Source organism: Aspergillus saccharolyticus (genome assembly GCF_003184585.1).
Source record: "Aspergillus saccharolyticus JOP 1030-1 unplaced genomic scaffold BP01scaffold_11, whole genome shotgun sequence".
Taxonomy (NCBI): Eukaryota; Fungi; Ascomycota; class Eurotiomycetes; order Eurotiales; family Aspergillaceae; genus Aspergillus; species Aspergillus saccharolyticus.
The window spans coordinates 426,727-439,919 of record NW_020290621.1 but is presented as its reverse complement, the minus strand read 5'-3'; the positions used below and the strand labels follow the sequence as shown (position 1 = coordinate 439,919).

The 13,193-nt window shown below is 52.7% G+C and overlaps 2 protein-coding genes across 2 annotated transcripts; one reads left to right on the top strand and one right to left on the bottom strand.

Moving 5' to 3' along the window:
- Positions 1-1,618: 1,618 nt before the first annotated feature.
- On the top strand, positions 1,619-4,194 carry BP01DRAFT_26158 (uncharacterized protein). Its single transcript, XM_025571303.1, has one exon. The coding sequence runs from the start codon at positions 1,809-1,811 to the stop codon at positions 3,996-3,998; it is 2,190 nt and encodes a 729-aa protein (XP_025432216.1). The 5' UTR covers positions 1,619-1,808; the 3' UTR covers positions 3,999-4,194.
- Positions 4,195-4,767: 573 nt separating this feature from the next.
- On the bottom strand, positions 4,768-6,148 carry BP01DRAFT_26155 (uncharacterized protein). The gene is made up of 2 exons (XM_025571302.1): positions 5,884-6,148; positions 4,768-5,811 (listed from the first exon to the last, which is right to left on the bottom strand). Exons 1-2 carry the CDS (start codon positions 6,019-6,021, stop codon positions 5,086-5,088), a joined length of 864 nt encoding a protein of 287 aa, XP_025432215.1. The 5' UTR covers positions 6,022-6,148; the 3' UTR covers positions 4,768-5,085.
- Positions 6,149-13,193: the final 7,045 nt, after the last annotated feature.

The window sequence follows — 13,193 nt, the reverse complement described above, 5'->3', positions numbered from 1 at the left end:
TTTCTACTTTCTCTATAAATACTCTCTATAAATAGATAAGATAAGCCGATGTTCTGAGGCACAGACCCTGAGGGAGATACATGTGTTGCGACCGAGTTGTAGGTTGAGGGCTTGATGGAGGAGGATATTAGGTGAGAGATAGAACGATCACCACCGAGAATTACTTCGTTACTGCGTAGAAATCATCCGAGACATCAATTCAATTCAATAACAGATGGAGATTAATCTGCCCGTCATCCCTGTTCGTGCAGCACCGGTTCCTGACTAGCCGCCCCCACTCCTTCAAAAGGAAAAAAGTGGTAAAACAAACACAAGAGCAGAAAAGAGAAAAAACCTCACCTGAGGTCACAACACAATCGATTGTCGTTGGATACAGATCAGTCCGAGGAGACATCTCATTCTCTGATTCTACCCCCAGAACAAATCCGAGGTGGTGAGTCCATCAATGGCCTTTCTGGCTTCATATTTGAGGCCATTGCGATCGGCTGGTTCTCATCACTTTCTCCAACCCCCTGAATGAGAACTTGGGGGGCCACCGTGTAGACTGACTGTACTCGGGGAGTTGTAGAAAGTGTGTAGTTTAGCCATTGTCAAACAATTGAGTGAGGGAGTAAAAGCGAGAGTGTGTCCTTGCAGGAATGTGTATCATGCAGTTCTTAATGCAGGAACCACACAGGAAGAGGAAGGAAAAGAACCCCAAGGGATTCCCCCCCCCCCCTCTGTTTTTATCCCAACCTCTCCTCCTCACAGCATCATCTCCAACTCAATTAACGTCTTCTGCTGCATCTCGTCAGCCAGACACTCCCCTGGACCTTAGCCCTTCCGTCCTTCTTTGCTCCTTGTGGCTCTCCTGGCCCTCTTCCTCCTTTTTTTTGAGGCGACTTTGTTGACTCCTCGTTCTCATCGCTCGTTCAACACGCCGCGCCCACCACCACCACTTCCTCCTCCACCACCAGAACGTGCTGGTCACTCGTGCTGGAGATATCTTCTGACACGTCCAATAGCACCATCAGTGTATACTCCGACCGGGACCTGGCAGTCCACATTCTGAATGCATGCTGCAGCTCCACCGGTAAGTTGCTCTGCACGCAGGCTAGTATTGGTCTAAGCTTGCCCGCCGGCGTTTCATCCTCCACTGTTCGCCCAGACACTCTCTCTATGGAGTCCTACTCTCTTTCCCACACACTCGCTCTCCCTAGCCTCCCTCTCCTGATCTTGGCTGTTCCCTCCTCTCCTCTCCTCTCTCCTCCCCTCCCTCCGTCCTTTGCTGCTGCTCCCTGCTGGCTTCCTGACCTGTTCCTTTCCCTTCTTTCGTTCGTTGCTGTCTCGCTATCCCCCCTCCCTCGACCCTCCCCGTCGCTTACGTTCCTTCACCTCTGCCGATTTGATATCGTGCATCCGGCTTTACTTTTCGCCCCTGAAAATTGACAGCGCCGTTTGGCTCATTGACCCACGCGCTGCTAGGTTGCCATTCGTTTGTGCTCTTCTGCTCCGTCTCGTCCTCAACTTCCCAGGTCCCGTGTGCGCGCATCTCCTCACACCAACCGTCATCCACCTAGCTGGGACGCAAACTAGCGATCGCGACCGTCTGCGCCGGCTTCTCCAGTACACTTCGTCCGAGACGATCACCCGCCATTCCCTCGACCATGCGATAGTGCTCCGGCAGTCTTCCCCTCCCCCAAATCGTCTCCGTCCTCGTCCCTGCGCCTGCGTGCTGACCTAGGACGGCTGGTCATTCTTTCACCTTCTTCGGCTGGTAAATTCGAAGAATACATCCTCACTTCTTGCCGTACACTCATTTGCTCGCTATGCTGGCTCCGAAGCCCCCTGTGGACTTGGAGGGCCATTGCTCTGTCATCTATAACAACACTCTTTACGCCTATTCTGCCCTTGGATTTGTCTCGCTCGCCCTCGAACGCAATGCGACATGGGCCGACTTAACCATGGGAGAGCCGGTCTCCAATGCGGCGTGTGTCACGGGTGGGATTGATGGGGATGAAGACAAGCATGCGCTGTACGTGGTGGGCGGTTCCGGTTCCGGCTCCGATCTATCAGGCCTACAGCGTTATTCCTTTCAAGACGGGAGCTGGACCTCTTTTCCTCACGGAGACCTGGCCAATCGAACTCGACACCAGGCGGTCTATCTTTCTAATTCTTCCAGCATTCTGGTATACGGCGGCCATACCGATTACGAAGCCGTTGCCTCGTCAGATACCTTTGTCGCGCACGCCATGGCTCCCTACCTCCTAGACTCCTACACGGCCACGAATGCATCTCCGGCCTGGCTGCCTGTATTACTGCCCTGGAGCGATAGCGAAGCAGTCCTGGTAGGCGGCACGACTACCCCCAAGGGCGTTCATCTGTTTAACCCGACCAGTGGTTGGTATGATTCCAACATAACCCTGGCCAATGCACTCTCTAGCGATGTACAGGCTGCGCTGCTCGATGGCACGAATGGGACCATGATCCTCGAGGCTTTTGACATGGCGGTTTCACCCAACACAGTCTCCAGCGTAGAGCTGGTCAAGCCAGGAGGCACGCCGGCTAGCCCTGCAACCACGTTGGCGGCCAGCTCTTCGTCCAGCAAGGAAAGGAGAGAGGTGTCTCTGAGCGATTACCCAACTTATTCCAGCACCTTGGCCTCTTCTACGACGAGACAGAATTATTCGCTCGCGCAAGGTGAAGACGGACTAGTCGTCATCTCCAGCGGAAGCGGCACGGATTCACTGGCCATCTTCAACCAAACGGCCAACAGCTGGGTCAATACCACGCAGCTGTTTTATGGGGAGAAGACGTCAGAGCAGCAAATCCTCGGGTCCATGACCCACACGGCAGCTACCACTGCATCGAACAGCAGCTCCTCCGCCAGCACCTCATCCAGCGCCGCTGCCAGCGGAGGCTCATCCGGCAGCGACATTGGAGCCATTGTGGGTGCTACCCTTGGCGCGATTCTGGGCGTAGGACTCATCCTGATTCTGATTCTGCTGTGGATCAAACGGAAGAAGCAAATCATGAAACAAGCCCAGAACGGCGACAAAGAAGATCGATTGAGCTTCCAGGACCGGGGCGTGGAGCCCTTGGCGCAATCCGCGTATCCCATGGCCAAAAGTCCCGCCCCTATGGCCGCCGCGTCGGTGGACTCCCTGGCGATCTTCTCGGGTTCACTGAGCGATGAAAAGACCCCCCGATCAGCCGGAGCACGACCTCCTTACGGACAGAACACGAGTCCGCTGAAGCCGAGCCCGCTGGTGACTGTGCAATCCCCCGACCCTTCTCCGAGCACGTACTCGCCCAGTGCGTACTCCAGCGCTGCCCTCGATAAGGAACTGTCGGTCAAGGAACTGAACCCCGGTGGCCGCCCGGGCGATCGGTTGACCAACGAAGGGTGGAGTCGGTACTTCCAAGATAACAGTGCGACTGACCTGGCCGGGGTGCAGCCACCAACGCTCCAGCCTCCTGCTTCGGGGCTGCGGAGCAACCGGACTGACTCGAGCAGCACCGCATGGCCGATCAAGCTGGCGCCCCTGAACTTCGGATTCTTGGACGAGCCCAAAGCCCTCGGGGGACAAGTGATCAGCGGCAGTCCCACTACCGAACATGCATCGTCGATCATCTCCGCAGAGGGCCGACAGATGATCATCCCGGAAAGCCAGTCCGCCCGCATCTCGACCGCATCCTCCATTGACGACGACATGGAGAGTGATCCGCACTGGCAATCCCGCAGCTGGATGGGGAGACCTCCCAGCAGCACCTACAGTCGAAGCTACTACAACCCCAGCACCCGTGCGCCTTCCATGGCACCCTCCATGGCCATGCCCTCCGATGGCGACTCCCGGCTCGACCCCTCCAGCGCTTACAACCACCGTGGATCCAGCATTCTCATTCCGGACAGTTTGGCACCGATGCCGGAACACGACGAACCGGGGCACAGTGGAGGCGGTCAAACAGCCAATGTGAATTCCGATATGAGCTGGTTGAATTTGAACGGCGACAAATGAACCGCCTGGCACTTTCCTGGGCCTTTTCGTCAATCCACGTGCCCGTCAATTTACCTCCAGCCCTTCTGCTCCCGTTCTCTCTCTGGTTCCCCTCGACCCCGCTTTACATCACCGGCTCCTCGGAGGTGTCCCGTGTAAAAAAGTCTCTCTCTCTCTCTCTCTCCTTGACCGCACCGATCTATCTGCTATGGATGGATTGTACAGCTCGCCGCGTTGTCTCTCTCTCTCTTTCTTCCGTTCTTCGCACTCTCTTTCCTGCGCTTGTTATCTACCGCTCTATATTATGTCTAATCTGTAGACCCATCCATCTAGCGCCAATTGTTGATCTAAAGTCGTTGCCTACGATACCTCCTAGTACTATCTCTTCCTGTCTCTCTCTGTGTGTGTCAAATCAGCATTGCTTCTGATTCCCCCGTGTTTTTGTGTGTCTCCCTGTGTGTATATGTATATGGTTGACTCGATATATGCCACATCTTTGTTGTGCTGCTGTGCTGATAGAATCACGTTTGCCAATTTTGTTCTTTGCATAGAGGCATGCTGTCCGTGGTTGTGTCCCGGTCGGGAATGGAATAATGTCCGTAATGCTTGCGTTGACTGTGCATGACCGTGGATAAATGTATTGTAGACTGTGCGATTCTGGAGACATGGTGAGCATGCTGCAAGTGGTTAATCCATTTACAATCTACTGAGAGACGATGTGAGAACATCCATCCCTCAGGAACATACCCAGAAACAACGAGAAGAACTGCAGAAGATGAAACCAGAAAAATGTTAAGTCAGACTGCTCTGTTATTATCTATCAGAATCTTATCTATGCAAGTTATCTATACTACAAGTCCATCCACCATCCAAAGCCAACAATCCCTCACGATAAACTAGTAACCCTGAGTTCTCCGATCTTTTGTTCCAAACACCAACCACACACACCCAGATAGCCCAAAAGGCGGGAAAAAAATAAAGACAGAAATAATCCCAGACTCCGATATCCCAACGCCTAATCAGCAAATCAACACCAGTAACACCCAAATTCAATGCAATTCAACACCAACCATTCAAAAAAGAGAACAAAACCCCCAAACAAAGCAGACTAAAAGAGCGTCAACTCATCCTGACTATCAAACGCCGCCTTCAACGTATCCTCCAACCGCTGCGTCAACCCAGACACGAACCCCTGAGGATTCTTGGACGGCCGGGGGAGACTCTGACCCTGATCCTCCGAGTTCATGGTCGAGGCGCTCGAAGCCGCATCCGCCAACGCCCCGTTGTTGTTGTTGGTCTGGTCGGCGTCCGTCTCGGTCAGATCATCGGCGGTGTCGACGGTAGGGGTGAGGTTGTTGCCGTCGTCGACGGAGGGGGTGTAGTTATCGCGCCAGTTCATGAGGGAGTCCTTGAGGGAGTCTTTGAAGTTGTTTTTGAAGGTATCGGGGAGGAAAGGGTTGCTGTAGGAGGAGGTGGAGAAGTGGTTGTGAGGGTTAGGGTTTGCGTCGGAGGAGTCGGTTGGCTCGGTGGGAAAGTCGGTGTCGGCGGAGAAATCGGTGAATGGGGAGGAGTCTTCCTCGGTGTCTTCCTCGGTGTCTTCCTCGGCAGGCGACTCTTCTTCTTCAGGGTCTTGGTCTGCCTCTGCGTCGGTCTCGGGATCGGTCTCGGTATCAGGATCGGTGTCGGTGTCGGTGTCGGTGTCCGGGTCCGAGTGGGAGCCTTTTGGCTCGTTGAGGTCTTTCCAGTGGTTGAGCTTGGTGAGATTGGGCAGGCCCAGGGCCTCGAGGAGGCCGTTCAGGATGCCGTTGTCATCGCTGTCGGAGGGGATTTCGCGCTGTAACGGTGGTGGTGGTGTTAGTTGGGCTGTGATAGGATTTTTACTATCATTCTCGGGATGGATCCGTACCGGTGAGCGTGCAGCCAAGGAGGTTACCCCCGCTGGAGCCTTGGAGCCAGGGACGGGAAGTGCCTGGATGAGAGACGAGAAGAAGAGGCAGGCAATGAGGAAGCAAGCCAGGGAAGAAGTCTTCGCGAGGATGGCCATTGTGATTGATTGTTGATTGGTTGATTGGTTGGTTGGTTGGTTGGTTGGGAGATTGAGTTGTGGATGTGAGCAGGAAACTGAGGGTTGAGATGGAGATTAGACTCTGTGATAATGCTGATGATGCTGATGATGATGATGAGATGATGATGATGCAGAAGGCGAACGACATCGTGGTAGATATAGTTTTTGGATCGTCGTGAAAAGCGCTGGACCAAAGACTCTCCCGGCCCTGGAATGTGGATGGCTGGGGAAAAAAAAAGTCGCGGGGCAATGCCACTCGGCTGCTTCAATTGCTCGCTCCGACACATTCCTAAGCATCGGTCGGGTGGCCGGTCGTGATCTTGACGCGATGAGCCGATCTATTCGGAATTCTTCTGGGCTGATTGGGAAATTTCATGGGAGGCTGGGCTTGCGCTGGTGCCAGCATCGTCTCTGATTCAGATATCTTCAACACACACTACACTACAGGTATACAGACGACAACTCGACACGACCCGGCATCTGCTTCTCGTTTCAGAGACTGATCTGAGACTCGGCATGCACTCTTCTTCCCCTGAACAGTCGACGCGGGTTCGCGATCTCACATTCCAACGCCCGGCAAGACAACCCCAGGAATCCTCGCCACTCGCCACGAATGCGATAAGGGTTAGTCCAGCAGTCTGCCCTCTCCTGGAATGTTCATCGATAAGGGCTGGATGGCCTCCGCCGCATTCCTCGTCAGGGCAAGTCGACATCACGCCGGCTCTCCGCCACCCAAGAGACGCGTCGGTATGTGTGGGCATCGGCGATATAGTTGTGGCTGGGTATGACACGAGGTCGATCCGCGTGGACAGCGAAGCAGTCTGTCGCTTCGAGAATGCAATGAGATGCATCCGGGTCTCTTGCTTATCGATAGAACCCGCATGCGTCTTTCGGTCATTCCATGCCATCAACAGCCTTCAGACGATAGTCCTGTCAGCTTGAGTCTTGCCAAATGCAACAGTGCCCCTGGCGATCATACTCACCCCACAATGAGCGACGCCAGCCCCGTCATTACCCCCCCGCGTCGTGAGGGCTTCGCGGAGTCCACGAGCAGACGCGCATTGCGTGGATCAGGAACAGGACGTGCCGGATATGGATGTAGACGGAAATCGGCAGTAGCCAGAGCTATATTGCAAGGAGTGGACTTGGATACGCGTAAAGATTCAGCGCACTAGGTTGCATAGTTGCACTAGCATTGCAGGTCCGGGGTCCGGTGCACAATGATCTCGCGGAGCTACAGATCTAGGCAGCTGGATTGCATGCCATGGCAAATTGCGGTTCACCGACGCTGTAGAAGACGTGGAGGGCTGGCTGAGTGGTGAACGAGAAAGAGCATCAACAGGCACAGTGAAGATAGAATCGACGCAGGGAATAGACCGAGCTTGTCAATGCTTCGGGTATCTGTCTCGAGAGAACATCATTAGTACCTGATCATGGCTGCGTAAAGAGACTTCTGTACCTACGGGTCCTCGTGTGCCACTCGCATGGCACGAGTCCGTTCAATGACCATGATATGACGAGAGACATGGACCTCGCGGTCAATCTACGAGCAAAGGCTTCTTTCACTAAGCGAGCGGCGTGTGACTTGAGAAGCCCTCATCCTCACCAGCTACGTAGAATGCGCACCTCGTACCATGCGCCACCGTCTCACCTGCAGGGCGGGAAGGGCGAGCATGACCAGCAGCCTTCAGGGTTTACGATAGCCATGCTAGATCATGGCCAACGTGAGGGTTCACTCCAATAGAACCCTTTCCCCCCTCCCCCCTGCCCCCCTCCGCCCACTAAGGCATGCCACGGTAGTGACAGCGAGCCAAGCCCCCCTCGCTTCCCTGGATCAACCTTCCTCGATCAGAAAGTGCAAAGGAAGACATGCCGCTGCGGGCATGCGTGAAACAACCAGCCCAAGATCAATCCAACCCGAGTGCTTGTTGCTTGGTGGCTGCTTACTCCAACGACGCCGGGTGCGGGGCGGTCTTCTTCGGACGTCCTCATCTACGCAAAGTAGGATCCGAATGTCATCCCACGGAGTCGAAGCGGGATGGGATGGTTTCTCCTCCTCGTATGTGCTTCAAGTCTACTAGCACTGACTAGGCATGATCTTCCCTGCAGGTTCACTCTGCGTGCCGCCCCGATACGTTGTTGGTCTGTTGCGACGCACGAGACCCTTCTTTTCCGCACTCGCGGGGAGTTGGGTAGGTAGTCGTAGTGGCTGACTGAGACACGTTTGCATTAACTACGCCCAGGAGGTATACCTACATCTTGCAGGAGGAGGGGGCAGTTGTCCCGAGTCAGGGACGCTTATGTTGCTTCGACTTCTTTGCCCCCGGGGAAGGGAGCCTGCAGCAGCGCCGTCATCATGCACACGTAGACTCAGGCAACCTGCTACGTACTTGCTACTGAAGGAGAAGGAGGAGGACCGAGACAGCACTCGCGTTATCATCCAGCCCACTGGGGCGCATCAAGACGGCGCAAGGTCAGCCTGGGTCGGGGTGTCGTGAGCAGGTTCGCCTTGCCCCCGATCTGTGGAACTCCCCATCACCCCCGAAATTGCCATTGTCCTTGCCCGCACCAGGCAGAAAGATATCGACAAGTTAACCGGCGTGATGATAAAAGCGATATGTGTCGGCCGGAGCGCCCTGCGTCCCCATCAAAGCTCTAGTCGGCGCCAGAATATCTTGTTCTCGCGTTCCCCGCCAGCCCTAGTTTCTCGACCACGCAAATCAAAAGTCCCACTCATTCGTAGGCGTCCACGTCAACTGCCCCTGATCGAGTTCACCATTACATTGATGGATCGAAAGTTATTGCTCGCGCACCGAGATTACATCCTCCTGGCCCCCAGAGGGAGGTTCAACACGATCACAGCAATCGGGACGACAGGGACAGGAGGGAGTGCTTGTGTAGGCCCCGGAGGGAGGGGGGAAGGGGCCCCTCCACCAACGGGGCGAATGCAGGCGGCAATGCTGGAGAAGGGGATTATTACGCAAACTGGCGCTAGATATGATACCAATCTCATCATCTGCGGCGACTGTGGGAAGCGGTTCGATAGTTGCTCCAAGCAGAAGCAAGCCTCATGCAGACATGCACACTGTACTTGTGGGTGTCTGGGTTGGTTAGTTATAGCTTAGCTTACGTATACCATCCTCAGCTCTCTTTTTGTCGTGTGTCGTGATTGATGAATGACCAAGTGTGTACTGTAGTTACAATGTAGTTAAATTGAACATCCAGTGTCCACTGCAGCGCACACAGCATGGGCTCTGAAGTTGTGATGCTATGTTAGCCCACCCCATCCAGCCAAATGAAATCCCCCATCCCTATCTACCGAATAGTCGAGATGACTAGTACGGAGTCAATAACTAGTCACAAAATCAAATTCCATGGCCCCGTTCGCCCTGACCAACCCTCCTCCCACTACTGCATCCAGCTTAGGCGCTTTTGAGGCTAGCCTCCGGCAAACCCCAAGCGTATCTCTCCTTCTTTCCCTTTCCGAGCCCACTTTGGCTGATGCTAAAGAACGAATTCTGATTCCTACGCGCGGCATGTCAAATCTCAGACCCCACTGAGTGACGTCTCTGCTTACGCAGCCCTGTGTGGGCTTAAAAGTGCTAGTGGCTTTCTCGTTTCTTTTCTTTTTGCTTTTCTTTGGTTGTTTTGGAGTGCGTGTGATAAGCTTGAGCGAGTCACGGTCATTTAAAGGAGGAGGAGAAACGGAGATAACTTAATGATAAAGTATCAGGCCACATGGTAGGAAATGATCAGCTGTATATACACTTTTCCCTCGTAGGTATTTGTTTACTTTACTTGAAATGTTGCACTACAGAAATCACTTGACTTGTACACAGAGTCCCTGTTATGATTTAAAAGTAAGAAAAAAAAATAAACTCTAAAAAATCTCGCAGCATTGACAGCAAAAGTGCAATCGCTTCTCGCAAAACCCCACCCAAAATTATTATCGCAGCAAATTCCTCCTTCAAGCCCAGCGAGAAAAACAAAAACCAAAAAAAAAAAAAAACCCAACTGGCAGAGTCGAGGGTAACGTGACGCCAAGCGAAGCCCATTTTCCCTACACTAGTGATTCCACCAGCCAATAATCTTCCCCTCCTTAGAGAAAGGTATATGCGTGGTCCGAATTTCTGGAAAAGAGAAACCAAGTAAAGGGAAAAAATAAGGAAAAGAAGACCAAAAAAAAAAAAAAAAACCGAATAACCCCATACCACAATTCACCGGGGCTCTCTGTCTGACCCTGAACAAATCCAACCAACCCAAGCGGGAATAACAATCCATCTCGTACTCGTATCCTCTCTTTTGGAGGGAGGGAGGGAGGGAGGAATGAAGTGGGCCTACGTAATAGCTCCGACAAGCTACGGTTCCCAAACTTTCTTTTCGGACCCTGAAGATCTCAGGGCCTTTGGTTTGGTTTTTTTTGCTTGAGTGTCTCTCTGCGATGAGATGCACTGTTTTCTTCCCTCTTTCGGGTTGGATGCTGGTGAGTTTGCTATACTCCTGCCTGGTGGCCACCACCCGTACGATTATAACACTAGGTACTCCTTACTGTATAATCAGAGATATAAGTCTGTGTATGACTCTGTACCATTCTCAGCACTCACTCACTTCCAAGACGGTAATCCGTGCGAGCCCGCTCTCGTGGCGATCGCAACACCCGTTTCCCAATCCGGTATTCCTGACGACTTTCACCTCCCATCGATCTGGCTAGACCCTGTCTCGGGGATGTGCACTGCACATGACTACATAGTACATACTCAGTACTACTCAGGTAGCTTCCAGCGACAGACAGACTACCTACAGACTACAGACCTCAATCCCAAGCCGTATCTTGCTTCAGTCTCAACAACACGACTCCCAGGAGGTGGTCTACTATTACCTAGCCGAAATCTCAGACCGCGTGGTCCCTCCCTCACCCAGCCCAGTTTTCTTTCTCCCTCACACGGGAAAAGGGGAGGGTGTCAAAAACCCTGAAGTTTCGTGGCTTGTCAGACTAACCTTAAATCCGAAGGGTGCACACGCGTCCCCCCCCCCTCTTTCTATGCTGCGGCGGGATGGATGTATTTTCGTGAAATGACTCTGCAGCATGTAGTTAGCCATATTAGCAGGAAGAGGGGGCGATAAGTGCACTTAGATCTACTGTGTATCTGAGCACACGCTTTCTCGGTCTATCTCAGACAGTATCCAATCGCTTCACATCCAAATGTTCCAGGGAATTAGTAACTAAAATAAACACCTCCTCCCGTCAATCAACAAACCCTACTGTACTTTACTTCTGATTCGGAATTCCCGACCGTAACTTCTGACCCGAGCCCTGAGCCAAGACACGCAGCAACCCTAAAAAAAAGAAAAAAAAAAGCAAACTTGCGCTTGACTCTGTACGGAGTAGGTAAAGTGTACGAATTACGAATTAGTACAGACCCCGACGCCAGAAAAAAAAAAAAAAAAAACTACTGACCCGTTAGTCTACGTGAGATGACTGGATATTTTGGATAAGTGGACACTCTAGGGGCGGCGCTTGGCTCATTGCTAGTTCTAGTTCGGGGTAGTCGATCCAGCAGAAATGAACCTGGGAATTAAGGGTCCATAGGGCTTTCTCGTTCCGAATCTTCTTGTTCTGTTCGCCTCTCCCACTCACTGTTTTCTATTCGCCAACTCAGGTACGGATTCGGGACAAGGAAACTGAAAGTCAATCTGATGCGCATCACCATGTCTGGAAACTGAAAGAGTACGTACGGAGGACCCGTAAATTGGGAACCATCATCCAGAGGTACGGAGTATAACTAGGGTAAAGTGTAAACTCTACACAGTACGGAGTACCTACCAATAAGTCTGACATGTCGACGCCGCCCGGTTAAAATATTACACGCGCACACTTTTTTTTTGGTGCTGGTCGCAGAGCAGAACTTTCCAGGGGCCCGGGAAATCGGATCTATGGGTTCGGAGATCTGGGGAAACCAACCAGTCCTCAGATGATGATGGGTGTTGCGTTGACACTTTTACCGGTGGGTGCTGGGTTGTTTCAGTCGCGGCCAGCAATAGCATCAACAGAATCAAATCAAGTTCGTTGTCACCTCGTCCGTTTCACCTCGTCGACAAGACAGGGTCAGGTCAGGGTCGGTCGTCGTCACTGTGCGTTTGCCGGTAACCGCATCGGCCTTAGCGGTCTATCGCTTACAACGTACTCCGTTAGTAGTATTGACTACTTTGGTCGCCGTCGTACCGTGTCTAGCTTTGATAGTGGCAGATCAGTGAAGGGGAATTTAGACTCGACGGTGTCGCTCTCCGTGCAATATCCCCTATTGGATGAAATGAGCAGATCCCTTAACTACCGAATGGATACATTCACGCTGAAGAACATCTTTGAAGATCTGGACCATACTGCAGAACGTTGGCCCATGGAACCGAGAATTCTGGGTCCGCTGACTCATTTCCCGCTTAGTCATGTGCTCTTTTCGTGGCCATGAAGTTATACTCCGTGGCAGATCTTTTTAACTTGCACGATGATCATTGATTTAGGAACGACTAGACGACGTTTGTTTGGAAGTTGGTTCTTTCAGGTACGGTTACTCCGCCTCATATCGGGTTTGAAGTCGACGAACTATGGAATAACAGTCGAGACTCTGAGGATCAATCTGAATCCTCGACTCACTCGGAGAAAACATGATCTACAAAGCCTCGGTAGCCTCGGCAGCGGTAGATGACTAAGTGCCGGGCTTCTCGCCCGGCTAGGTATTGACGGGCTGTAAGCGATTGGTGGATGTGTGCCACACTGCCACTCACTCACCAAGGGGAACCAGACCCTAGACGAACTGACGGGATGGACGGATCTCGTCCATGTCCATAGGGCCAAGAAGGCTGTCGAGAGGAATCGCGTCTACGTATGCAGTCGCGATAGCGTGTACACCAAAAAGTCTTGGTCCTGTAGGGACTCGTATACCCTGCGTTAGCTCAGCCACGCCAGCTCAGCCCGCGGGATGGGATGGCGATGTCTGTCGAGCGATAACTACTAGCTTGACTACGTCGGACAACGGGAAAATCCTAGTTATTTTAGCTTAGAGCATAGTGACTAAGCAGGTTTCGCATAATTAACTTAACTACCGTACTGTGTAATTTAGTCGTCCCCCCATGTTTCCTTCCCGTTTGTCTCG

Excerpts from the sequence above, each read along its gene's own strand:
- BP01DRAFT_26158 (XM_025571303.1), top strand. The coding sequence starts at position 1,809 with ATGCTGGCTCCGAAGCCCCCTGTGGACTTGGAGGGCCATTGCTCTGTC.
- BP01DRAFT_26155 (XM_025571302.1), bottom strand. The coding sequence starts at position 6,021 with ATGGCCATCCTCGCGAAGACTTCTTCCCTGGCTTGCTTCCTCATTGCC. Across the intron at positions 5,812-5,883 it reads CCTTGGCTGCACGCTCACCG|CGCGAAATCCCCTCCGACAG; the intron begins GTACGGATCCAT and ends CCACCGTTACAG.